The sequence below is a fragment of the Malurus melanocephalus genome, unplaced genomic scaffold (genome assembly GCF_030028575.1).
Source record: "Malurus melanocephalus ecotype Western Australia unplaced genomic scaffold, MMel_1.1 scaffold_653, whole genome shotgun sequence".
Lineage (NCBI taxonomy): Eukaryota > Metazoa > Chordata > Aves > Passeriformes > Maluridae > Malurus > Malurus melanocephalus.
Genome location: NW_026623885.1, coordinates 154,722 through 179,277, shown reverse-complemented (window position 1 = coordinate 179,277; position 24,556 = coordinate 154,722). Strand labels below are relative to the sequence as shown.

Below are 24,556 nucleotides of genomic sequence, written 5' to 3'. Positions count from 1 at the left end.
ATTACAGTGCAGCAAACTGGAATCCAGTGAGCAGAGATCTGGGCTCTGCAGAAAGGAGCAAGCAAGCTCTCCCCCTGCAGGCAGCAGGCCAATCTCCCCTCTGAGCCAAGCAGGGTGGGAAGTGAAGTTACCCCCCAGCACACACACACACACACACACATACATACAACCCCCTGAGCCCAAAAGTCCAGCGAGAACTTCCCTCTCTCCAAAGAGAAGGTTAAAAAAAAAAAACCGAAAAACCCTGCCAGGCAGGAGTGCTCAGGGAGATCCCAGGGTGGGTCGGGTGGGGCATAGGTTCTTTTTCCCCAATTGCCCAGCCATCAAAAGAATGACTTGGCAATCAGTGTATCGAAGCAACAAAATGGAAAGAAAAATTCCCCAAGAAAAGCAACAAAAGGAGAAACCTTAACCCACAACACCACTGCAGAGGCTCCTGGAGCTTAGCCGTAGCTACTCTGGCAGGGCATTGCATAGTTATCTGATTATACCAAAATATGGTCCCTAAAATATTTTTTCCTCTTTAATTGTGTATGCTGGGAAGACTGAAAGAGCTTTTGTTTTCTCAGCYTCTTAAAATACTCTTTTATCTGATGCATTTGAAATGTTTTGAAAATGTCTTGCAAACGTTGTGATTTCTGCCTCACACTGATGGACTCTTACATTAAAAATCAGTGTTCTGGCAGCAAGGAAAGGTCGCTCCAAGACCATCAGGCTTGTGCTGCAGGAGCACAAGGGCAGGTTTTCATGCTGTCCCAAGCCATTAGGCTCTGACATATCCAAATAATGGGAAGACCCAAACAAGGCTGATCAGAAAATCCCTAAATTATTTTCAAAATTATTTTCAATTCAGTGAGTGTATTGGCTGTTTCTTAACACCTGCTCAACGGGGCTGGCCCCTGCCCTCTTTCCATGTCTGCCACATCCACAAGCCAGATCCTCAGCTCTTGTGAGGCCAGATGATATTCCTGGGGGTTTGACCTTTCTCTGGATTGAGAGAAGTCAAAGACTGCTTTTTTCAGTGTCATGCAGTAGGTGATGGGTAGAATTAAGAAGTCCAGAACCAGGAGACTGACCCTCCTCCCCTTCAAACCAATGTAATCAAGGATGAGTTCACAGGAGCCACTGGCATTGTGTCACTATAAAGGCAGAGAAGAACACAAGTGTTCGAGTGTTTGCCACTTAGGCCTAGAGTGTCTGTAGAGAAATTTTTTACCAACATTTCCAAACATGCAAGTTTCAGTGCATTAAGGATGAAAACCCTAACATAGGTGAGGTGCCAGTGGATAATCTTGTCATTACTCGGGGCAAGCCTTAGAGCAGACTCCAGTCAACTCCTCCCTAACATCTTCTACTTATGTTGATTTAATTCCTGGTGCATTTCAGGTGCAGAACTAATTATTACCAGTTAATCAAGATTTTGAAGCGGTTTAGGATGATTAAATCACATGTTGGCTGGTTATCAGTGTGAAGCAGAGACTCCGAAGAGGCAAAGTATTTTTCTTTATTCTTAGCATTGAAGAATTGTCTGCCTGAATAAGATGTGTTTGCTTCTGGAATTTATTGTGAATTATGAAAWGTTTATATCTATTTATTGTGAAATGTTTATATCTACTTGTTATTTCCTAGGCTTTAAATTGTTTCCCTTTTCTTCCCAAAAGATTAAAGCTAGTCCAAATTGGTCAATTTCAGCTGCTGTTACAGGCATTTACCAAGATGCAGTATTTTACATCTATCGATGGTTTGTTTGGTCTCATTGCAGTGCATTTGCTATCACACCATGCTTTGGGGGTAGGAGTGTAAACTGCTGGTTCACAGCTGTCAGTTTTGAAACAAGAAAGCAGCTGTTGGAAAAAAACCCAAGTTTCATGTTCCCCTCCCACTCAGATTTGGAATATCTATGAAATTACAATGTTGTCACATCTAAGGTGAGAAATACCCAGCCAGAGGCAGGGGAAAGGTGTAAAATCTGGCATCCCAAGTTCAGGGCCAAAATGAGAATTTATTTATTTATTTGGAAAATGCAGTAAAATGGAGGAGCTTCAACTGAGGCAGAAGGTTTTGTCTCCTAGGTCCCATGATATCAGACTTGGAGGTCACAGCATTTTGCAAAGAGCCAATGCAGCCTTTTGCCACCCACGAAGTTACTGTGGCCTGCAAGGGGAATGGGGTAAGGCTTCATGCTCTCTGATCTTAAGCTGGTGCTGACCTACATCACTAGAATCCATTTCATTGCTCTAGTAGCCCTTGGAGAAAGTGTTGAAAAAATATCCTAAATTCTCATTGCAGCATTTCTGGTGCAATAAATGYATCTGGAAAGAATCTGGACAGTAATGCTTAATGCACACATGGACCTTCTCAGGCCGTCACAGTCAGCACAGCTTAAATTTGCCTCAGTTGTGTGCAAAGCCTTTCTTTTCACGATTTTACATTCCAAATTATTAAATTTTCAGTTATTAAGCAGGCCACGGAGCCTTGCTCAGGAACTCTGAGCCGGGAGGAAAAAGCATTGCCATGACCCAAGCACCTCTCAGGATACCCTCCTTGTTGGCAAGACAGCTGATGAACGCCTGCTTCTCTGGACATGGTGGGAGCAGGTTTCGCTTCCCTGGACATTGTGGGAGCAGGTTTTGCTTCGCTGCCCACTGGGGGATTCCCTTCTGCTTGCCTCTGGCTGGGTTTGCTGGCAGTGGAAGGTGACATTTATCTCCCTGTGGGCCCTGGGCTGCCCAGCCCAGGCTGGGAAGCATTAAGACATTSATCCACAGTGGTACTGCTTGTGAATTTCCCCTTTCATATATAGAGAACTGAATCAGATTCAGTGATCCCCCAACTACTTTTTGCTTCAAAAAAGGGAGTTTTAAGTGCACCAGTAAGGACAAGAACTGTTGGAAGCTACAGCCCTGCTCCTCAAGGAAACAATGGCCACGGTCCCATGGGTGGATCTGGAGCAGCATTAGGGCTTGTTAGTTCTCCTCACAGTATATTTAATCTTATTAAACCTCTTATTTTTCCTATATCAGTCAAAAGACAAAGGTATTATTGCTATGTCAGAGAAAGCACAAAAATAATACTGAGTGAGCTGCTGAGTTTTGAGGCTCTCCAACACTTACAACCCAGTTATTTTGCAGTGATTGTTAGTGACATGGGACATTAACTCACATCTTTTTAATCCCAGGAGGGGTAAGGTGGCAATACTGGACTTGCTGAAATCAATAATGACCTTGCTGCTGATTTTAATGGGAGCAAACTCAGGTTTGGGGTGAGCTGTGTCCCACGCATGCATGGGTAGGGAAGGGGAGGAGAAAGGGAAGCGGGYCTGTGGCTGTCCTCTCCACGTGTTCTGTCCAAGCACCGGGTGGTTGTAAAGACAAAGCAAACTCCAGCTCCTCGGGTAAATGTGGCTGGTGGTCAGGCAGGCATTGCTGCCATCCTGTGGAGAGCAGGACCAAGGGACGGCTGCAGGGACACGAGGGGTCCAGGGAGTGTCAGGACAGGCCCTGTGGCAGTGCTGGGATGGGCTCCCATGGTGAACAGCCAGGAATCACCTCACATGGCCTTAGGCCAGGGCCACCCAGTCTTGCCCTGGCCTGCTTCAAGATTTTAAGAGCCAGTTTACATTGCACTGGTGCTTGTGCCTGCAACAGCTGGTGGAAATCATGCCCATGCTGCAAGAAATAAGTGGATGTTTGGAGCCACTGGGGTGAGCTGGGGCATTTTCCCCTGCTAGTCCTGCAGTGCTCATCAAACAGGGACTGCATATCTGGACATGTGGTGCAGGAGTATTTCTTTTCAAGGGTGTTCTTGAAAGTYTGCCATGCTGAAATCACAGCCTCAGGTTTAATTTCATTTTTTATTCTGTAAAAGTTTAATATTTTGCTAAAAGATAGTATAAAAATATTCAACCCAACAGTGTGATTGGAGTAAAGCTATATGCAGACAAGTAAATAGATAGCTAGAGAGCAGGAAAAGCAGAACATCTAATCACTGAAGAACAGTTATAAACAGCAATAAAATTAATATCTATATTAAACTAGCAGTGCAAAAAAACAAACTGGAAGCAGCTTTACATTAAAAATACAGCTTTTTAAATACAGAAATAGCACCAATTTACAGAAGACAATCAGAAATGTAAACGTGGCAGACAGATTCAAGTATAAGTTATATGCTCAGCCTCCTCAACAAGTGTCTTGGGACAGAAAGGTTTCACAAACTCTGCAGAACTTCCTGGGTATGCACTTTGCCTCAGTGCAAATATAGATTCTGCTTTTCCAAAGCTACTTTGCTGATGAGTTGTTCCTTGTTTATTTAAATTCTTAGCTTTCAATGAAGGTAAAGATAGGAAAGGTAAACCCATTCCCCCTTGACAACCAACTGCTCCCTCTCACCAGTCTAGTTCAGCAGCTTGGGTACATAAAGTAGCTGCCCAACTGCTTCAGCAGTCCCACTCTATTTCAGTGAGAATTTTGCATTGACAAAAACAAGACAGTATATCAACACCCTTCTTCCCCAAGGCCCCAAAACTGCTTTCCCAACCATGACCCAGGGAAGAGGGAGTCAATCCTTATTTCYAGATCTGTTGTATTTACAGAAACTCAAAACTAGAAGCAGAAATTGGAAACTGAAAATCCATTTTCACTCCCTGCATTTTCAAGTATAGTTAAGTTAGTTATGGCACACAATAACATTACTGACAAAGAAAGGCAATTTTGGTGATGATGCTTCAACTGGAGCAAAGACCCAATATGAGCTCTAATCCTCCTCTCTGCTCACAGCTGCCATTTCACTAAAGGCTGCACTGTACTAGTGGGAGAGAGAAAAGACAAGGCTTGGAGAATCAGCACCGACCGTGTTCCCTGGAACCCCAGCAGCCTGTTTCTGCCCCAGCAGCAACATATGCATGCCAGCAGAAGTGCAGGGACAGCACTGTGCTGTGCTAGTTACACATTGCTTTTCAAAGCAAAATCAATCTAAGCAGGTATATAAGAAATCAGAAGGAAAAACTGTAAACTTTCATAACTGTAGTGTCATTAAAATATTAAAAAAATAGCAGTCTGCAGAAGTCTCTTTACCATCCCTGAAATTGCCTATGATAATTCTGCTACAGAATTTCTTTCAACGAGGGCTAACCAAGCCCTTCTCAAAAAATGTTATTGGTCTATTCTAAGAGAAGGCCACATTACTCAAACTCTCAGCTTCACTATAATTCTTCCTTAAATTCCATTTTCATAATACATTTCGTTATAAAAATAAAACCTCCACATCAAATCCCCAACCCTCAAAGTCCTAGCTTCCCTTGACCAACCAACCAGCATATCCAAGAGTGCATCTACCCTTGGAAAATCAATACCAGTACCAAAGAGAGAGCTGATCATGCCGGCCTTATATATCCTAAAAGTCCAGAGTAACGTGATGTCAACAGCAACAATTTCCTTTGAACAGGAGACTGCACAAATTTAACTGTAGCTTGCTACACGAGTGAAAACATACCCTAACATAAGAGCATTAGCCCTTAAAATTATGTCCTATATTGATAATAGCACCATCAATTACTTGAGGACTCTGAATGTTAACTGTTCAGACTTTTCTTCCTCATTATCTTCTCCTAGGGTATACTGATATTTTTTTATTAATGTTTTATTTATTTTAACATTCAAGGCTCCTGCTCTTTTTAATTCATTTTTTTCTGGTTTAGATAGATAAAATCTCCCTTGTCTTCCCAACATGCTCAAATGCACTATTAACTAGTTACAAAATTCCTGTAAGTGAAGAGTTAGGCACTTAAGTACATACCCCTTAAGTACACTACAGTAAACAGCTAAGTAGGCACTTAGTAGACTCAGGTTAGACTGAATCTAATAATGAGTGAGGTTAATGACCTATCAGTATTCCTTGGCCATAAAGTCTAGACTGGATATTTAAAATGGAGATGAAACTTCGCACAGTCCTCTCAGTGGCTTGTCACTCTCAAATCACTTTGTCAAACCTATTTACAGATTCAGTTTTTGTATTCTTTACACCTAACTTGCATATTTTGCTCAAAGTTAAAAAAAAAAACCCAAACCAACCAACCCAAGGACTAATACAGTTCATTAACACAACTATAGAAATGTTAACATTCACAGTTATTTTGGTCTTAATATTTTTCACATGTATACATTCAACCATACTGTGTTATTACTAGGTTTTTCTAACCACAAGTGCTGGGCAAATTGTACAACCAACTGACATTYAAGTAATCCTACCCTGAGAAAACCTGTTATTCTGAAACTGCAAAAATTCTTTTTTGCACTAATCCCACTCCAACATACAAAATAAAAAGCAAGAGGCTGCACTGCAGAGGCAGGATTTGACAGATTGGAACCAAGGAAGCAGTTGCTTTCACAACTGCAGAAGTTTATCATTTTCACCACAGATTTACTCAGGGTAAGTAGAGTACATGCAAATAAAATGCTTACCCCAGATAAGTGCTAGATATCTCACTTACAACCATGAATAAAGAACCCCTAGGGACTCCAAAAGAATCTGTTTGCATTTCCTCAAAGAAATAGATTTTTCCAAATTATAATCACAATTACAATTTGATGCCCACAAGGCTTTGTGAAGCACAGAATCTGAATTCAAATACTGAAGGAACAATTCAGTAAAAGGATTTCAGTACAAAGGATGATTTTGAAGAAGATGGCTAACAGAACTGGTGGGTGAAGGGATAGTGGGATAGCATGCCAAAAGGGGTGACATTTTAACGTGCTCCTCTTGCCAGGTAAGAGCTTGCTCTCTTGTAATCAATACAGGGTCCGAGGACAATCTGCCCACCCCTTGTTAAGAGCAGAATTAGTCAGGGCTGGTACTAGAGATTTCCAGTCTCCTCTGCACAGAGCTGGCAYTTCTGGTCTGGTTGCCTTCATTTTTCTTCCATGCCACGGGGTCTCCAAGACTTCCAGGAGTTTTGAAAAATGCCTCGTGATRTGCAGGACGAATATTCTTGGGAGTGAGGGGAGCTGACGAAGGCTATTTGTGAAACAAAAGCAAAGTGATTCAGCAGGCTTTTCTCAAAGCCCACACACAAGCATGCAAACAGAGGACAGCTGGGAGACATTAATCCCTGTACCCTGCTAGTAGAGGTCACAMATCCTTTCAGAAGCTCCATGTGAAAAGCTATGGGCTTTGCCCCTGCTTTTTTCTCTGGAACTCTATGCCAGTACATCATTGCTGGAAGATGAAAGCCTTTATCTCATTTCCAACTTAAATCTTCCCATGATTAGTTCATACTCATTTGTTCTTGTGCCAATCTTGTCCTTTAGCTTAAATGGCTCTTTCTCTTCCTTGATGTTTTACTCATTTTTGTTATTTGTAACCATAAAAAGGAATCAAAAATTAGTCTTCTAAACGCTGACCACTTCTCTTTTAAGTGCCACTCTACTGTAACCTCCAATGTTAGTATCTGTAATCAGATTGACTGCCAACCAGTCTCTTATTACAGCCTTTTTCTAAGCTTGAAGATAAACATGAAGTAATGCTTAACACTCCCAAATGTTTGATGTACTTGTCACTGCATTAGACAATAGGAAAATAAATTACAGATTTACAAATGTAAACTGAATTAGTGAAATGATGTCACTGCTAATAGTTGTAAAGACGCAGGTTACACAGTGTGACATATCTGTTTTATGTCACTCATTTTATTTCAGATGAGTCCTCCCTCATTTTTGAATTTCTGATGTTTTTACCCAAAAGGCTGTTTYTATGGTAGATTCTCTGATGCTGCTATTATGTTTCCAATATGTAGTGAATAGAGATCAGAACAGGGCTGAGCAGGCAACCCAGGACATTGCTACCTGAAAAAGTGCTGSAGCCACCTGACTCAGCTGACTCCTGAATTTTGACACACGATTCTCCTGTCCTCCTAATGTTTTTCTGTAGCCACTGCATAACACACACCTGACACTGTCAGATGGGGAAAGAATAATGACTTAGATTGCTGGGAGATTTTAGAATTCCTGTAAGAGTTATAAAACTAACCACTTCATTGTTCAGGGCTAAATGTGCTRTGCTGGACTGTTGTCTTCAACAGTGTCCCATGCCCTGTGCCACTGCTAAGACGGACACACAGGGGCTCAGTGGAAGACACCAGCTCTCAGCATGCCAACTCTGCACTGACACAGCAGCACCAGCCCGCAGCACACGCTGCCGTCAGGCACCTGGCACAGCTCTTTCATCACCACTCCTTTGCACCTTTCCCCCTTACCTGCTGCAGCTTCAGAAGGGTCACTGGGTGTCCCATACACACGGGGGAGTCCACTTTAACAGCACTGCAAGATCTTGTAAGCACAGGACTCAGGTGTAGAGTGGGGTGAGCTGGTTGCTGTGGATCCACGGATGGGGTGGGTGACACCTTGGGRGTGACAACGGCTGGGGTGCTTATGAAAACAGGGGTGGTTGATGCCAGGCTGGACATACTAAAATTTGTGGAGGCAGCAGCTGAGGCATCAGGAACTGGGGAGAGAGGATTGGTGAATGAAGGAGCACATACAAGAGGGAAGGAAGCCAATGCTGCTGACGGTACCATGACACAGGGTACATTTAGAGAGGGCAACTGGTTTGCAGCCAGGTTGATGGCACCAGGGGCTTGGTTTGTAGAGAACAGGAAATTAAAACTGCTTAATCCTAAACCAAAGACAGAAAAAACAAAGCATTAATAAACTTGAAAAAGGGAATTAAACTACTATAATTTCATTTAGAATAGGAAAAAGGTGTGACAATAAAGAAAAGTCTGACTAGGAAGTAAACTATGACAAAAATAAAGAAAACTGTCACAAACTCTGAGTATTCTGTCCAGCTCCCTTTCCTTACCTTTGTTCACTTTCCCCCCTACTGGTCTATTCACGKTACCCACATCCATTTACTTTGGTCATATGAAGTAACGATCACACCCCTTGCTATTTCCTGCTTCTAGCTTCAATTACAAGCAACATCCTGGCTAAACAAACTTTTCACTAACTGGAATCATCCTCTGCTGTATGAAAACATACATTGCTTTTAACGATGGAAAAAACCCCAGATAAACCAAATCCAATAAATGGGAGACACCCACAAAGATATAACACAAAGGCATTGATTATTCATACACTCAGAGGGATGCTGTTGTTCTATACTGGCCACCTTACTCCCAAATCTAGACTTCCATCTCCTTTGAGTTTTGAATGCTGGATAAGTGCACATAATTCAGGCATGCAAAGCCCACACTGTTCAATGCTAATAATGCTTGGGAACCTMAGAAAAATGCCTTTTTAGAGGAGCAACAGCTCACATTAAAGAAATTTCAGAGTTATCAGACTACTACAGAGAACTGCTGTCAGGTTTTTTTGTGCCAAATAGCCTTATTCACCTATATGTAGGAAGAAGTATTTGCTCAGAATTTGAACAGAAAAAGAGCTTTGGGTGCCTCTAGATCTCATGGCTGTCCTTACCAGCAGTAGGCTGAACATAAAGATACTGTGGTTGGAAAGGTTGATTGGCATTTTCTTTACAGATGTGTTCATTTACTGCAGGGGGCTCATCAATGTCTTTGTTCTGAGATTGTTTTTCTTGCTCCTGACAAACTAAAGGCTTAGTAGACTCCTTGTTTGCAGCCTCTGGAGCAGCAGGACTTGTGAGGTCAAGCTGATAAGTTTCTAGATGTACAGCAGATGAACAGCCACTTCCTGGGGAAGATTCTGTTTTAGGTGACTCAGAAGGCATCTAAGCAAAAACAAAAGTGGAAATGAAGAGTCCAAACTGAAATAAAACAGTGCAATACCGCTCATGCACATTCCTCACACATCTGTGCAAAGGAGCAGCACAAACCTGATTAGCAAATTACCAAGTTCAAAATTTTGTTTGAGAGTTTGAAGTATTAGTGATGCCTCAACCTCRTGCTCTTGGCTGTAGTTCACTTTCACTTGGAGACACTACATAAGAAATACCTGACCTCTGGGATTACTTTTCTGTTGATAAAGAAAAAMCACTTGTTTCAAATGGTTTATATTCAATATTCAAATGAATTCTATGATATGGCCTTGAGCCTGACCTCTATTTTCAGTATTTAAGAGACTTCTGAGATAGCTACACCTCACCTTCATTATCTTTCTCTCACCAGCCTGCTGTGGGCAACACTGGGTTTGCGAGAGGGACTCAGACTGGAATGCAGGGGGAAGGTACAAATCATATTTGCTATAGCTCAGTGGAGTAAGCAATGCTGCTGCTGGCTGGGAAAGAGCAAGCTAACAGGGGAAGATTAAGAGTAGTAATTACATTGACTTCTTCCCCTCTGACCCATTGTTTTGCTAAAGACARTGATCAGGACACTAATTCCAAAGAACAGCTGAGCATCACATCACTATGCAAAGCAATCAAAGTCCATTTTCCCCTGCTAATGAGAAAACATCTCCCAGTTAATGCTTATACTTCCTAACACAACCCACTGACAATTTTATTAACATGTGGGAGGCAGCATTTGTATCTCTCAAGAGCAATGTACTGAATTTTCACTTCTGAAAATACTATCTTAGGCAAAAGTCTTTCCTCACTATGCGAAAGCCTAAGTTATAATGAAAATCACTTTACCTTGGGTACTACAAGTGAGAGGGGCAGATCACTCTGCTCCAGTGATTGCTTTTTAGCAGCTGGCTCTTCATCATCTACAGGTGCAGAGGGCAATGAGCACTTGTGGGAGCTGCGTTTCTGGTAGGCAGCAGGAGGTACGGCAGCCTGAGCTTCTGCACTCCTGTTTGCCATRTCTCCTGCAGCAGGCGGGGTCTCGCTCAAGTTTTTTTCCTGAAGACCTCCGCACAACATAAAAAGGGATGAAGATGGAAAGCACAGGAAGGGTTGGCTGGGGACCAGGGTAGGTTTTCCATTTTCTGTTTTGGAGGATGCTGTTGTGGAAGGGTGTGAAGCTTGGCTGCTGATGCCAATTGGTAGTGAGAAGCCTGGCATATCTGCCTGAACCACAGGGAAAACTGCCTGAGGCAAAGGGTTAACACAAAAATCAGAGTCCCCAGGAACCGGAGCAAGGGAGAAAGGTGAAGTTGTGTTGGAGTTCTTTGCTGAATTTGGTATTGTTTCCATTTCACAAGCTTTATCCCTACAAAAAAAAAAAAAAAAAAAAAAAAAAAAAAAAAAAAAACCAATAATGAAAAGAGGACAAACATTTATTCAAATTTTTACCTCCATTTTATCCTTAGAAGCAAAGAGATACATTTTTGGACATAAATGAGGAAAGATTCTACCCTCAAATCACTATTTTTACACAGTTTACAAGCAGGGTCACTTTTTATTATTTGTAATTACACAGAAGGAGAGTTCTCAGGTTTTTGGTGGGACAGTAATGCTTTTGGCTCCACTTGACTAGTCAGTCATTCACAACTGAATTCAAATTGGGATAGGTGTAGAGAAGACAGATGAGACAGAGAGGACCTTCCATGAAATCATGATTTGCTCAGCCTACCCACAGAATAGGTCAAAGGATGCAGGAATTACCTATATAAACACACATGACAGAAAGAGCTACTGAAGCACAACTTGTACCCCTGGCACAAGTACAGGTGGGTGTAGGGAAGTGTTAACAATCTGCATGGGAGAAAAACACCTGCCTTGAGAAAAAGAGATTGGAATGTAGAATTGATAACACAGGTGGTYGAACTGAAAACATTGGTGATACTGTAGGTTTTGCAAACGTACCAATTATATGCTGATGATTAGAAAGTGATAGCTTCACTGACCAATATATGTTTGACACAAATGTATACACGTGTTGCAAAATGGATAAAGGGGACTTACCTTGTAATAAAGATTGTTATTAGTTCTGTGTATTTGTGTGTCTTTGTGTCTGTTATTTTGTGTCTGCTGTCTGGCCAACAGGGACACGTGGGCATAAAATAACCACGATAAAAAAGCCATGCTAGCATTATCACTATTAAAGTGGTAATAATGAGACTTTATGGCAGCTTTTYTATCTCAATCTCATCAATGGAATCTATCCTTAAACTAAACATGACAAGCACAAAGCTGAAACTGGACAAGAGTTAAGACCAACTTACCCAGTATCTTCCTCTATTTTCTGCCTGCAGACAGCTGCTAAATTTATCATTTTGGAACAATTTTCATCTGAATTCACAATACAGTCTGAAAGAACAGAGGCATTCAAATAATCACAGATAGGTTTACCAAGCATATTTGATACTGGCCATATGAAATAATTGCTATCATTTTTCAAGCCTGACACATTTTATAACATCCACGAATCACCTAGAGCCAGAACCTGCAAGACACTCAGAACTCTCAGTCCCCCTGGAGAGGTGTTCAAAATCATCATCTCCTATAAGAGGGAACTGTGAAAAGCCCTGTAATTACTTTATCTTTTTTAAYAACTATCCATTAGATTGTTACACTAAATTTCACTATATTAGGAACCAAAAATAAAGCAAGCATTTTGTGGCTAAAGAATCTTTCTTCATATAAAGTTTTCACAGAATAAACTGTAGTATAGTTGCAGTTAGTACAGAACAGAAACATTTAGAAACATTAGAAAACAAACTGCAGATTTGATTCAATTGCAGTATGGCCCAGATTCACCTCATGTAAATTTAAGCATTTGAATGGAGGTTCTAAACCAGAAGTTTCATTATCACATGGACAGTAGAAACACAGGCACCTCCCAAGAGTAATTCACATATTTCATTATGCTGATTCACCCCATCAAGTGCCTTCAACTGGTGCATGCCCTCATCTGGGCAGACCCAGTGGGGTACAAAAGAACACGGTTTATCAGTAGTTACCTTGTCTCTCTTGACGTGGGCTGTTAGGCTCAGAACTGACCTTCCTTCTGGCTGCTTCACAAGGCTGCGCACTGTTAAATGAAGCATGACGTGTAAACCTTTGCTTTCCAGTAGTACAGGTCTGGTACTGGGCACAGGCTCCTCTTTGTGTCCCTGGCAGAGGATCTGATGTTGGGCTATGCCCTCTCAGCTCATCTGTAGGGACATAATTTTGTACAGCAGTCCTTCAGGCAACACAGCTCATCATTTAGGCTTCTATATGGCATTAAAGGAAGAGATAGCCTCTATATTTTCTCAAACCCCACAACACTGAAACAAACCTAGAACTCAGAAAGCACCAGCAGACAGGATATGGGCTTCCCTCCTATCCATACCATAGCAGCTGCAGCAGCAGCTACATTCCAGTGTGCTAGCCCAGAGAAGAAAGATGGTATTAACATTACCCTTCACTTTTACTTGTTSCTGGCATTGTCCTGATGCAAATATCAAAGGCAAAGGGCTTCCCTTTGCTCTGGCTTCTAGCCAAGGAGCATCAGCTTACAGAGATGCTCTGTCCTACCAACTCGTTCTTCGCATACAAATCTTGTGTAAAAGAGGCAATGTGCAAGAAACAGCCCTGCTCTACTTTGGTAAGYCCCCTTATGCAGAAAAATAATTCACAGTATGATTACAGAATTATCAAGATTTTGCAGCCCAGAAAAGCTGTGGAGCCAGATCAGAAGATGTCAGTAGTATCTGCCATTGCTCTACAATTCATACAGTTATGCATATAGTTATCTAAGTCAGTGTAAAAAACCTGCAAGACACAATATCCTTCAACATCCCTCCACAGATCCAATGGAACAAGGGCAAATGTTGAGCTGGCAGCAGTAAATAATCACAGGGTACACAATGAATGCTGAGACATTCTTTATACAGAGAAAGCAATTTTTTACCACTTGGGAAAGAACTGTCAAAGCAAAAGGAAAATAAATATAAGCTAAGTCACCAGTCTTTCCAGGGAATTCCACAGGCCCAATCCACTTGAATGCTGGTTTGCGTCCTCGTTCCTCTGTGACATGAACTTTCTTGATCAAGCCTAGGCTGGTGAGAACGTTGGCAATATCATACAGTCTTCGTACCTTTGCTAACAAGAAAAGGCAGAAGTAGATAAGAGAATCAGGTTTACAATGCATACAGGACATATTTATGTGCTAATTTCATTCCAGAATATCACCATAGCTTTCATTGATGAGACGGGCAAAATCAAAGTGGGATGGACTTAAGCCATCTCCTATTGAAGCCTGCCAGACCAGCTCCCACCTGATTGTCACTGCTAGTTCATATCTTAGCTGCTCAGGTTTAAACTCATCTACCTCATTTTGATGGAAATAGATTAGGGAATGATTACAGCATCACCTTGCCCAGAAAAGGCAACTGGAGGTCCATGTGGGTAAAGACAAGCTGGGGCAAAAGGCACAAGAGTGCACAGCTGATCACAAGAGAACACATATTTATCATTTTTAAAAATGTAACACTCAGAAAAACCACTGTGACTGTAGCAAATAGCATCTTTGAGCTGACTATGATACTCACATACTGCCTAGCTAAATTCCTCCCATTCCTCCTGATATTTGGGGTAGAATTTTAAGACTTTTAGAAGTACTTTAAAGACTTAAAATTCTTTATCTTAGAAGACTTATGATGAGAAGACTAATGCAGAGTTTTCCAAGGGATTGAAGTACTAATCCTCACTAACTGAAAGCAAACTCTGCCATCCAGCTGTAAAAGATATTGGGGGTAAAAAGAAGTAAAATGTTTCTGCAGAGAAAATTATTTTCATTAAATAAACAACATGTTTCAGTTCTCATTCAGAGCAATACAGGAAACAGGTTTTAAGTATGAAAAAAAAAATTCAACAACAAAAAGTTTCCTTCTTTATTCTGAAGGTAATCTTGGGAGTTAACAAGTCTTTCCCACAACAGGCTCTGTTTTCAAATAGGCATTTGCAATTACAAAAACCCCAGACCATAGTTCAGGAAAGATTAATGAATTGCTTTTGCTGTTACCTACTGGTGTCTGTCTGGTTTCAGTCCAAACATGTCCCCCCATTTTCTTTACTCACTGACTGATTGATTTGCCTCTCATTAATCATCTTACTTTTAAATTTGCTGTGGTCCACTGTATCCTGGGTTTCTTCTATCAGTATCTTTGCTGCGATGTCCAGAGTGACTATCTTGGTCTTGGAGACAAGGAACAGCATGACAAACTTTTGGCTCATAATCCGCAATGACTTGTCCTTTCTGCTGTGTGCAGATGCTGTGTTACAAATAATACCCAAGTCTCTTAGCATATGTCATCCGTCACAGACAGAAAACTACTAAGTAGGTTTCTCACACACAAAAGGAGTTAAGTATTTCTTTGTCAGGGAGCAGAAATTTATTCAAAGGTGGCAAATAACTGAGAAATGCACAGGAGTCTCTCTTCAAAGGGCAATAAAAATTCAAACTTGTGGAAATAGCTTTTAGAAAGTGAAATTCCAAAACTGGCTCTGTGTTACATTACACAGTTTTGTGCCACTACAGTTTTGTGGCTCTAATGGACTTGGTAACTTTAAACCATTATGCGTTATAYGGGCAACATGCAAGCAGTGGACAAATGAAGATGGTGCCTTCTGTCAAGATACAGCATTTGCTGTCAGGTTAAGGTGGGGAAAGAACTGGATTGTGCAACAGAAGTTCCTGCCAGCCGGTAGGACAGAGGAAAAAATCTGTCTTGAGACTATGTTAAGGACAGAATAGAAGGAAGAATTCTGTCCCCTCCATGGTGAATTCAGCACCTTTTTGCAAAGGACTACATCTCATTACTTAATTTAAAAGCAAAGCAAGGGAAAAAGTGACATAGTAAACTGGAGAGAGACTTGTGTTTGTGTATCATCACACATTTAATGCCTATCTTACCAGAGATGCAATCTGGTTCTGAGAAGTCTAGCAATGGTCTGTCTTGAGATTGTGGAATAGTTTCCTTTTTCCGTTCTTCAAATTTGTACTCTAAGTCCTGCTCCCTGTGCTGAAAGGTCATTAGCTCTCCATATTGCAGCTCTCCTGCTTCCTGAAGCATTTTCAGAGTTTGGCTGAGGTTGTGCCGGCCATGCCAGGAGTACTGGTTCTTGGCCACACGGCTGACCAAGTGCAATGACTCCAGGACGTTCACGATATCGTAAATTCGTCTCCGCTCAACTCCTGTTTGGGAAGTGGGAGGGAACAGACAAAAAAGACATAGATGCTCATCTTAGTTCAGCAGAAATAAACAAAGAACTGGTTGTTCACTAATAGATATTTTTCACAACAGATATTGTTCTGTGGACATACTCCATTACATACGTCCATATCTGCACACTGAAGATCTGACTTATGTGTGGCCAGCTTCACGGTATGCTGCTCTTTGTCCATTTTCATAACTTCCAGCCCAGTCATGGCTTCAGCTTAATGCATCTACACAGTGTTTACAACTGATTGCAACCTGCCAGCCCCATTCATTCAGGCCTACTCAGACTGCCTCAGGGTTTTTGGAGCACTTTGGCCCTTCCTGATAGAGAGCTTTAAAACTCAGACACGTACCTGCACATAAGCCTGTGTGTAACAAGGAGCAGGAAAGGGTCTGCCACAGTTTGGAGATAAAAACCCCATATACAGGAACCAGTGCAGTCCTGCACTAGCATTTCCAGTGGCACAATTACTTTTACTTGCTAAGCAAGTACCAAGTCAAGGGGCATCAAAAGTTTCACAAGGTACAAAGAAGTGTAGAATGAGACCCATCATTCCCAAACACAACAGAAACAAATTGGCGGTGCTGGCTGGCTTACACCTACAGAAAATTTATGAAACATGTCCAACTTGAGTTCAGCCTTACTGAAGTGAGCAAGGTTGGAGACTGATGCTCTCTGTCCTGAGCACTTGTGTTCCAGTGATGTTTGAAGTATAGCTGCTACATATAACACATTCTACTACACGCTAGTGGCATCATCTGCACCAAAACCTTCTAACAGCTAAAATCATCTGAGCAGAACAAATGCTAGTAAGGGGGAAAGGTTTTGAAAGACTTCCCTATGTGAAGCAAGGCCTTAATGCACCTTTTTATCCATCTAAAGAATAGGTATAATACTTACCAGCCTTAAACACATATTAGGTGAAACAATTAATGAGCATTTCCAAATGTGTGAAGAATATGGAGTGAAACATACTTCAGAAAAACAAGAGTGTTACACATGTCCTGTTGTCTGTCAGGCACCAGCAGTACAGCAGCCCCCTTTGCGATCTTCTATAGGTCTTCCGTGAACAAAGCAATATACATTTGTAGCAAAAGCTATATCACAGACATAATTTGTTACATTGAAAGCAGCAACACCAGCAGGGGTAATGCTGTGGTCACTGAAGCAAATGGATACAGGCAAGCAAGGGAAAACCTAAGGCAGGACAACCCACAACCTTCCCCCTTATGGGAGGTAAAATTTCCAACAGCAAGTTTTAGAATAAAGTTCCTATTATTTAGGAAAGCAAGGTAATGCCACTCCCAACACAGAACAAAGGACTCTTTACGTTTGGCTGTATAAGGCTGGAGCATGAGCACCTCATGCAAACACATAAAGAAATAATTGCAAAATCTAAAAGAACAATAATTTTTAAAAAATTATCTCTTTATCTAATTTGTATTCTATACTATTTCCMATTCACATCACCAAGGCAAATAAATGGGTATTTCAAGGGCCCTTCTTAATAGTCACAGAAGACATCATTCTTCWGTTCCTTTTCTTCCCAAAACACACAAATTTCTTTCTTTTGCTACATCTTTTCTGTTAATACCCAAGTTCTAAATGTAGATACAAGATTTATTTAGTTTATGTCAAATTTTGTAAAGTCCTTCCTAGTCAAGAAACAACCTCTCCAAGGACCCAGATATTTTTGTTATTAGTGTGGCCAGCTGAGCCCTCTCYCCCCAGTTTTATTACTTCTGGCAAATATTTCATTAATCTTTTAACTAAAACCAAACTTAACACCAGAACCAGCAAATGGGCTACACAATACCTCCTTGCCACCTCAATACAAGACATTTTCTCATGGTACTCTTGTAGCTCTCCCAATACCTTCCCRTCACAAGATGATAAAGCTAAGATAACCTTGATGAACCATGAGATCTTGGAAGGCGTAATGTCAAACATGTTCAGAAGTCGAACAGTAAACACAACTGATCTTCTACACATACTAGTTTGCAATCGTTTCCCCAAATGTTTTGCAATCGTTTCCCCAAATGTTTCATTTTGACAAAATTTGTTGTTTATAAGTCCTCCTTCAGTGGGCTTGCAAACCCTAACTCCTTCAGTGTTCAACAAATTGAATATTAAAGAAAGCAACCAAGTCAGAAAACAGCTGGAGGCAATACCTGCCTAGCAAAAAAAAAAAAAAAGTGCAGTAAGTCAGAAAGCAGATTTGAAAATGATACTATTACCAAACAACGAAGACACTGAGAGACATTTCCAGCTCTTGATTAGTATGGTTAGAAGAGCATTCAGCCCCTGGGAAAGGTAGGATCTTGACTGTAGTCTGTTAGAATATGATCTTTGGAAGGCCCACCTGCTATGTTAACCCAGGTGATCAGTTGCTCCAGTTTTTGCAGATATACATACCAAGAATTGAAGCCACTTCATCCAAAGAAATAGTAGTTTTCTCCGTTGATAATGGATAATTTGGATAGCGAGCTAGAAACTTTTGGCACAAGAGTCCTAAGCTTTTCTGTTTTCTGCTGGGTCTCTGCTTTTCAAAGTCATCAACCGTGATGTCATCTACTATATCATACTGTTAAAAAAAACAAGTTAACCCTTTAGTGCAGAGCTTTTAAAAGCAAGATATAGTCAAGTGAGGCATATKTCAGCTATTACCAATATTTAAGATCAGGTCTTCTAATTAAGAAATAAACCACGGACTCTTGGCAAGCACAGAGTACTTTGATAACACAACTGCAAACTCTTCTTATTTCATCACACAAGATATCTATWGAAAAACTCTTATCTGCACGATCATGAAATAATGGTCATAAGGAATAAACAGTAAGACTGAACATGCAAGACTAGCAAATGAAAAGACTGTACTTGGAAAAAGTAATCCTTTTGGAAAGAAGGAATATACCCTCAAACACTTCTGGATCTAATAAACCAGGACATGCAGAAGCCATAAAAAAGTTCCTGCAATACCTTTTTCCAAACATTTTGAAGATTTTTACAGTGGCTCTATCTATCACTTTAAAAAACCAGTGGTTGGAGAAGGGGTGGGGGCACAATGTTCAGAGGCTATAAAGGTCCTACTCAGTCTTTGCACCTTAAACTCAGTCAAGATGCTAGCTTAAGTAATTCTGTAGGGTTGCCTGAATGTGGTCTTTCTGTCCCTGCAGTGGGAAAAAAAGAGAAAGCAGCAAAACTGTGATGGCAAGAATGTATAAAGAGGTATGTTTCTTTATCACAAAATGAGAATTATGAGTATTTTTTTGCACTGGTAACTCTGGGTTTTCTTCTGTGTTAGAAAAAGGAAAATAAATCTTGCCCTCTGGCAAAGAAAAGCTGAAGATGGCTGCAGCTGTTGAAACCCAAGTTTCTTTGCTTATGGGATCTTAAACTGTCCTTTGCTAGTTGCAATTAAATGACCTTGTGGCAAGCTGGCGCTCTGATAGAATTCTTTAAGTTTTATATGGTATGGAAATAGCAGTATTCTTACTCTAGCACTTCTTTTGTAAGTTACCTTACTAAGTGGAGAAAATTATTAAATGTAAGTTTTATTAACCAGAAAATAGCTGAACCCTTTGTAGTGGCCACCCTGAAAATGCTGTGTGATCTTAGCAGGTTTGGAGTGGTAATGAACTAATGTTTAACAGCAACTATTTTTTACGTACTGGATATTATGTTAGAGTGATCTTTAAAGAACTGTTTCCTTCATTATGACTATGAAAACTGCAGAATTTTCTACACTACTGTTGCTACTGCACTTGCTGTAAAACCTACACATCTAGAGTGATCTGTATCTATCAAGTGATGCTTCTCAGTAGAACCCAGAACTATTTTTCTGTTGCTGAAATCACCAGGGAAGGGTATCCTACAAGAAATAATCCAGGAGAGGAAAAGCAGGGATTGGAACACACAAAAAAAAAAAAGCCTGCAGAAAGAAAACTGTAATGATGCTTACTGCAATCTGATGTAACTCTCTCCAGGGACAAACTTTTTAAAAGTGAGGACAGGGTCAACCCCCCTGTATTGCCTGAGTCCTGTGAAATAAAAATCTTAATGCTTGACCTTTGCTTTCTGACCAGTAAATTGGGGCTGGGGTGGAAAGTGGAAGAAAAGGTTTCAGCTGACCACTTYGCAGGACCGTTGCATAGGAAGTATAAGATTTGAAAAAGTATGTTCTTTCACTGTCAAATTTACTTTTGAGAATACTGCTTGTTTAAAACCAATCTGGCAATTTTCTTTCTAATGTGGTTCAGAAGTACTTCAGTTGGGAAAAATCAAACATTTAAGCACTACTTCCTTCACTTTTAAGTCCTCTTAAGTAATATTCAGTCTCTTRATGGGATCTCAGGTCTGTTACTAGTAAGACAGTTACCTTCAGTCTTTTGRAGTTCTACTGCTCAGCCAGTGCTGTGTAAGCAACAGTCCTTGGGAATGTCTTACTATTCTGCAGSTTTCCATAGGAAGCAAAGGACCAGTTGGAAGAAAACTAAGGAGCAACTAAAGGAAGGTCTGAGTCCTAACTAAACATGAGGCAACTGTGTTCTGAGTCTCACCTGTAATGAATCAGGTGTGTCACTCTGCTCACTGTTTTCTATGGGTCTGAAGAGTTCTTTCTTCTTTTCCCTGTCCCTCATGTCAGGACTAGCAGCACTAACAAGCATCTTCAGGTTAGCAGTAGGAGTCCAGGGATCAGGCTGAGGTCTGTCAATGATCTTAACAGGTGTAATTGGATTTCTTTCCGGTGTGCAGCCTTTTTGCTTCGATAAATCAATTGGTTCATTCTTAATGGGAGTCTTTGGGGCCATCCTGGATCGATCAAATATGTTTTCCTATTAAAAACAAAGTTCTTTATACACAAGAGGAATAAAATACATTCCATCAATCAATTTCATGGCTCTTATGAAGGTAATTTTACTGACTTGTGCCTTGGCACTCATAGCTATATTTAGCACAGTTCTGCCTTTATTGGGAGTACTAAAATATTCTACATGCTGTTGTACTGAGGAACTATGAGATACTTCCTTGAAATATACAACCTGAGGTCAACCAGTTCGACTTGTTGCCTATTAGGCTTTTAAATTCTGACTATTATTACAAGACAGCATTGCMCACAAACATAAATCACCAAATTGCAGTGAAACTGAAATCATGCATTGGTCACATTACAGTTAGCAAGAAAGCACAGTTCTATTACAAATATCCCAGGTTAAAAGCCATGCTGAGGATGCCCCTAGAACTCACAAAATGTCAAACTAAAGTGGACGTAACCCCATGTGCAAAAAAGGCAGTTTTGCATCTGCACTGTCTGCTGCTCAAAACAACAAAGAAAATCTCCATAAGTGTTTCTTGACTACAGCTAAGAGTCACTAGAAGGAAAAGTCTAATTCATCAGCTGATTTCTATCATTTCCTGAATGAASCTCAACTCCTTCCACTCACTAGCTGCTATCAAACTTTTTTCATATTGCATCTTTGGATCCAATTGTATCCCTTTCTCTTACTGCAAGAATTATCACTGCAGATGAACTCTAAGGGACTGACTGAAGGAAGAATTAGTGCTATCCTCAATACTATGTATTTTATTCTGTGCTGCAAGAAATCCAATTCAGAAACGGAATAAAGGCCTGAAACACAATATTAATTTATACTGGTTTACCGCAAGAACTTCTTTAAGTTTTGCCTCTTGGAGTAATTTAACTGTTCTGTAGCTGAAATAGATATTTAAATAGGTGATTCCAAAGGTCATTCTAATGGATACAGAAAAAAGAAAAGAAAGCAGAAAAAAGTTCTAGTAACAACAAAAACTGACTTTTACTAGGAGCAGTTTCATAGCATTCAKACTGGAAACAAATTTGGCACATAAAAAGCATTGTGCTCTGAGCACTCATGAAGAACACTTCTACATACATCCATCTATGAATTACCCAAAAAGAATGTAATAAGTACATCTCTTTTTTTACAACTAACCATCGGCCAGTAGTAACTTACTACACTGTGATAAACGCGGGTCAATTCAGAGGCTATGGTACTCCTTGGAACATATATTCATATAGTGCTGGCACTCTATTTTCTTGCAATTTCATGTTTGGCAGTGAATCAAGCCTTAATTAACGGAGAACGCCTCTCTTTCCCTCAAGTTCCTGCATTATGGCTGGTGGTAATGGAACTGCAGTGAGGGCAGCTGAAGCAACTTTCTGTTTCAGTAGCTCAAATTTTCATGTTTGTGCAAATACCTCAATGAAAAAAGTAGTGGCACTACATAAGAATCACATGATGCTGCCCTTTCAGATCTTTATTTCCTACTATCAGATCTTTTATTTTCTACTACCAAAATTACCTGCTAAGGTAAGAAACACTTTTACCCTCTCTCCCCTTTTCCAGTAGCTGCAATACGCTGAGAAGTCCTACCCATATTGCACAAAACTACAAGGGCAGTTGGTAGAAGCATGAGACAGAGGACAGGAAAGGCCAGCTTGATGAACTTAGTATGTAAGCAGCAATGGAAACAAATCTCTGAGGTAACAGGAGTGGAATCTGATAAGAACGATATGATTTTTAGAGGACTCAGATTGACCGCGGGCGAGAGGTCATGAATTGCATTTAGCTCAGGAGTCATTACTGAGCAAGGTTATGCCCAAGCCTATATATGCTTTCTTCTGGCTGGTGAAACAGTAGGAAAACAATGAGCTTGCTCCTTGYTGAGTGGCTCTACTTAGCTTCTTGACTCAAGAACACCATTTCATTAATGCAGACCAGAAGGCAAGCAGAGTGGACGTTATCCATCAGCATGCTCAAACTGCTGCTAAGTATCAGGATTATACTATTTCCCTGCCAAGGTAGGCCTGGTGGTTCTTACCTTTACAACACTGACTCTCTACAATAGCCCTCTCCACCTTACCACATAGTAGCCATTGGGGTAGTTGAGATCACTGAGTTTTACTCAGGTAAGAGCTGAGAAGCGTCTCCCTGAATGTAATGCCAGAGTGCAATCACTTCACTTACGTACAAGAGTGGCATGACTCAGGCTTCTTTCACTGGATTATCTCCTTATCTTAGGGTAGCACTGGACACCCCAGTGCTCCAAGCGCTCACAGGTAAGATGCTGCTGTACAGACCACCAGGACAGAGCAGATCCGATGGGCAGCACCTCAAACGCTGCCYAGGGGAGCCACAGACGCAGGATCCAGGGCCCGATGACCGCCCAAGCCCCCCGGGTGGCGGCCCTGCACTCGCGGAGCTGGGGCTCCACAGCACCTACAGCTCTTACCGCCCTCCCTCCCTCCCTCCCTCCTTTTTTCCTCTCCTCCCCGCACTGGCCCGGGCTGGCGCGGGGCTCCGGACAACGCGTGCAGGGAACGCGCTGTGCCGAACTGGCCCGGCCTCCCCCCGCCGCGCCATCCCGCTCACCTTCTGGGCTGTCTCGGCGCGGCCCCGCCGCCCCGGCCGGGCGCTCGCCAGGTCCCGCAGCGCCAGGACGCTCACCTCCATCTGCAAAGCGAGAAGGCTCTTTTAGCCCGGCTCTTAAGCGGAGCCGCTCCCGTCCCCGGAGGGACGCGAGCGGAGCGCGGCTGCTCGGGGCTGCGCTGCCAGGGAGGGAGAGAAGGAAGGGTGGAGGGAAGTGGAGGGAAGTGGAGGGAAGGGAAGGGAAGGGGCGGGAGGCTCGGCGGGCTCCGCGCCCTCACCTCGGCCAGGGCCGGGGCGCGCGGGGGGCGCGCGGCTCTGCCGCTCCCGCCAGGCGCCCTCAGACATCGCTTTACAATCCGGCCAATCAGGGCTGGCCGCCGGGGAGTCCCGGCCGCGCCGCCGACCAATCAGCGCGCGGCAGGCGGTGCGCGGCATCGGGCGCGCGGGACGGGGCTCCCGCCCGCGCGGAGCCGTTTCGCTCCTTTTCTTGGCGCTCCCCGCCCTCCCCCTCCCGCGCCCTTCCCGCCGCCGCCGCCCGCGCCAGGCGGGAAAGGGCCAGCGGTGCCTGCGCCGGGAGAGCCGGCTGCCTCTTCCCTGCAGCCTCTGCAGCCGTCCTTAAACCTGCGCGCGGGGAGGGAAGGGCTGATTCTGCGGGAAGCGGGTGCCGCCCGGGTCGCCCGAGGCTCGTAGGAAAAGCCGCCGCGGTGTCCACGCCGGGGTAGCACCGCCCGGGCCGTGGGTCGAGCGGTASAGCTGCCCCGGGTAGCTCGGACAGCGTTGTGGTCCTCCGCCTCATCGCCTGAAACGAGTCTGCTGCCGGGAAGGTAGAGCGAGCAGACGCCATTGGGAGCAGTCTGGACACAAGAGACTTTTCGCTTTTCCCTGAGGTTCTGCTCTGTGTTTTCCCTCCTTTGGTACCTCACAACATACCAAGATAAAGAAAGGACTGGAAGGGAGGCTTGTCGAAAGTTAGCGCATCAAATCCCGGCAGCCTGGGGAGCTGTGCAGTGATGACATTTATGTTGTACCTGTTCTGACAATGGAGAGACAAGCTTGCAAAAAAAAAAAAAAAATTGTCAAAA

At 42.3% G+C, this 24,556-nt stretch overlaps 1 protein-coding gene across 2 annotated transcripts; it reads right to left on the bottom strand.

Annotated features, from left to right (window-relative positions):
* Positions 1-3,840: 3,840 nt before the first annotated feature.
* On the bottom strand, positions 3,841-23,835 carry E2F7 (E2F transcription factor 7). 2 transcript variants are annotated; one of them, XM_057383689.1, is made up of 13 exons: positions 23,753-23,835; positions 23,478-23,558; positions 20,625-20,900; positions 18,481-18,649; positions 15,758-16,039; positions 14,958-15,116; positions 13,807-13,944; positions 12,819-13,013; positions 12,081-12,165; positions 10,606-11,125; positions 9,471-9,741; positions 8,249-8,667; positions 3,841-7,011 (listed from the first exon to the last, which is right to left on the bottom strand). In XM_057383689.1, exons 2-13 carry the CDS (start codon positions 23,556-23,558, stop codon positions 6,835-6,837), a joined length of 2,772 nt encoding a protein of 923 aa, XP_057239672.1. In that variant the 5' UTR covers positions 23,753-23,835; the 3' UTR covers positions 3,841-6,834. The 2 variants fall into 2 exon arrangements, with proteins under 2 accessions (XP_057239672.1, XP_057239673.1); XM_057383690.1 differs by lacking the exon at positions 23,753-23,835 and having other exon boundaries at positions 20,625-20,877; positions 23,478-23,531.
* Between the last annotated feature and the right edge of the window lie 721 nt (positions 23,836-24,556).